Source organism: Solanum lycopersicum, chromosome 12, assembly GCF_036512215.1.
Source record: "Solanum lycopersicum chromosome 12, SLM_r2.1".
NCBI classification, from domain to species: domain Eukaryota; kingdom Viridiplantae; phylum Streptophyta; class Magnoliopsida; order Solanales; family Solanaceae; genus Solanum; species Solanum lycopersicum.
In genome coordinates, this window is record NC_090811.1 from 55570332 (window position 1) to 55573285 (window position 2954).

A 2954-nucleotide genomic window follows, 5' to 3' on the forward strand; every position below is an offset into this window, starting at 1 on the left:
TATCATAATTTGAAGTCAACTAAAACTTTTACCTTAGTAATTAATAATCCCTTTCCTAATAGGAATTTGAATTCAACGAAATTTTTTTATCTATAGTAATTAATTAATAATCCCTTTCCTAATAGGAATTTGAATACCACAAAAGCGTTTATAGTAATTAATAAATCCTTTTCGAATAGGAAATAAATCATAGTAATATATATACAAGCCCCTTACCTAAAATTTGTTTCAAAAAGTAATCAAAACTACAATGAATAAAATTAGGTGCGTGGAAGCTGCTAACATGAAGAAGAAGAAAGAAGACTGGGAACTTGATCCTTCAAAACTTACTGTCGGACACTTTAATTGACTTTGGAGGTTATGGGGCAGTTCATAAAGGCATTTACGACGACAAAGAAGTCGCAGGTATAATTAATTAATTACTAATTTTTCATTAATGTTTATACATATACTTTCCAATTTGTTTTTAACGCGTTTCTTGAATATTGTTGTTAAACTGAATATAGTTGTGTACATTATTTTTTAATATTATTGTTTATTAGAATGCATATAGTAAAAATTTATATATAGGGGTTACATTTCTTGAAAACTATATATATCAGGGTTACATTTTTTGAATATTGTTGTAAGAATGATTATAGTATAAATATATATATATATTAGGGTTACTTTTTCTTGAAAACTATATATCTGAACGTTACTTTTTCTTGAATATTGTTGTTAGAATGATTGTAGTAAAATTTTATTAGTGTTAGGTTTCTTAGAAATATTGTTATTAGAATGACTATATAGTGATTATTATGTTTCTTGAATATTGTAATTTTACCATGTTATCATGGGAAACTTAGAGGTTGAAAAAGTAATATGTATTTCTCAAAATTTTAATTAACACTCATGATGAATTTCAGTTAAAATGTTTGATTTGAGAGATGATTCAATAGAAAAAAAGCGAATGGAAGAGTATTCATGCAAGAAGTTTCTATTTGGTGCAATCTTCAACACTCCAATATTGCTGAGGTAGTATGTATATATATTTACATAATTAATTTTCTTATTTGCAAATGATCAGCTGAAATATATTAATTTTGTGCAGTTCATTGGAGCTATAAAGAAGACGAATGTGTCAAAGATTAAAATAAAATGTAAAAAATGTGCAAATGTACTAAGTACAAATGGATATTGTTGCATAGTTGTGGAATATGTTGGTGGAGGTACTCTTCAATCCTATCTTTACAAACATACAATATTGAAGAAGAAATTGCCTTTGGATACAACTATACAAGTTGCATTAGATGTTGCTAAAGGGTTGAATTACATTCATTCCAACAAGATTGTTCATAGAGATGTGAAGACTAAAAATTTACTTGTTGACAAAAATGGAAGAGTGAAGATAATTGATTTCGGAATCTCTAGTAAGTTTTATTCTCCTATGATGGTTGGAACAAGTGGAACTATGGGTTATATGGCTCCTGAGGTTTTGAGCGGTTCGTCATATGATCATAAATGTGATGTCTACAGCTTTGCAATTTGCTTGTGGGAAATGTATGCTTGTTTATTTCCATACCCTCAACACATTTCTCATAGTAAAATCTCACATCAAATTTACAAGGTACTTTACTAATTGCTTACTTGTCCCTAGCTTGTCATTAATTAATTGTCAAATTAACTAAGGAGTTGTTTTGTATGTAAATTTCAGTATCGAAGGCCTGAGATACCAAAAAGTTGTCCAACAGCATTGTCAGATATAATGAAGAAATGTTGGGATGTAAACCCACAAAATAGGCCAGAGATGAAGGAAGTGATGCAGATGTTATTAGCCATTAAGACAAGAAGACAACAACAACAATTATAACTTAATTACGTGTAAATTGTATTTCCAACCCTATTGTTAGCTAGCTAATACAGATCTATTCTAAATTTCTTAAAAATTACATTCCAAATCTGTCATCAATTTTCTACAAAGTTAATTCGAAATAGCTTACATTTACCTATTTTTTAGATACCTCCAAACTTAAACATACGTCCACATACATGAGTTATTTAGATCGCTGATCAACATGACCAAAATTGCTCTAAAACTAATGAAAATAGCTTCGTTTTACTCTCCATCTACTGCTTCTCACTTGCTATCTAGTTTTTGGTGTGGATTTAATGTCAGGATTTTGAGCTATTATATACATACCTCGATCAGAGTTGTAACACTTCAAAGGTTCAACGGACTACACGCGATAAACTCTATTTTGACATATGACCCCTTAGGGTTGTACAACACACCTTAATTACTGAACTCATATTAAATCTTTAGTAATTAGTGAAATTTAAATTGGGAAAGAATTTGAAACCTACCATTCTTGAACTTGAAAAAAAAAAAGGTTTGTCAAAATTTTGGTTATTGATCAAATTAATGTATGCGGTTTGATAATGATATTGTAGTTGGAATTTGAGAAACAAAATGAAAAGGGGAAAGGGTCATATATGCACCTAAACTATTCGAAAAAATCTAGTTACATCCTGTTTAAGATTTGGTTCATCTGTACCCTCGCCGTCTAACCTTTCGCCTATATATGCCCTTGTAGACGTTAGTGGATCTGCTGGACATATCCAGCTCATTTCCATTGACATGTCATTTTGACCTTACCACATGACATTTGTATTAAAATGAAAAGGGATCAATTATGCCTTTAAAAAGTTCGGACCCATAAACACCTTAACCGACCCATAAATCAATTTTCTTTTAAATAAATTACCGAGTCCTTTTTAACAATTTTGTTTAATTTTTATTTTTTCAGGAAATCTCGAGAATGAGTAATTGATCAATAAAAATATGAAAAAATATAAAATTAATGTCAAATATTTACAAACAAATATAGTAACCTTCAATTCAACAATTTTTTAAAATTTTTATTTTCTTTGGTGAATCCCGAAAATGAGTAATTGATTAATTAAAAGTAAGA

At 29.2% G+C, this 2954-nt stretch overlaps 1 protein-coding gene across 1 annotated transcript; it reads left to right on the forward strand.

Moving 5' to 3' along the window:
* Positions 1-247: 247 nt before the first annotated feature.
* On the forward strand, positions 248-2067 carry LOC112940468 (serine/threonine-protein kinase 54-like). The gene is made up of 4 exons (XM_026028683.2): positions 248-405; positions 909-1017; positions 1094-1609; positions 1697-2067. Exons 2-4 carry the CDS (start codon positions 967-969, stop codon positions 1850-1852), a joined length of 723 nt encoding a protein of 240 aa, XP_025884468.2. The 5' UTR covers positions 248-405; positions 909-966; the 3' UTR covers positions 1853-2067.
* Positions 2068-2954: the final 887 nt, after the last annotated feature.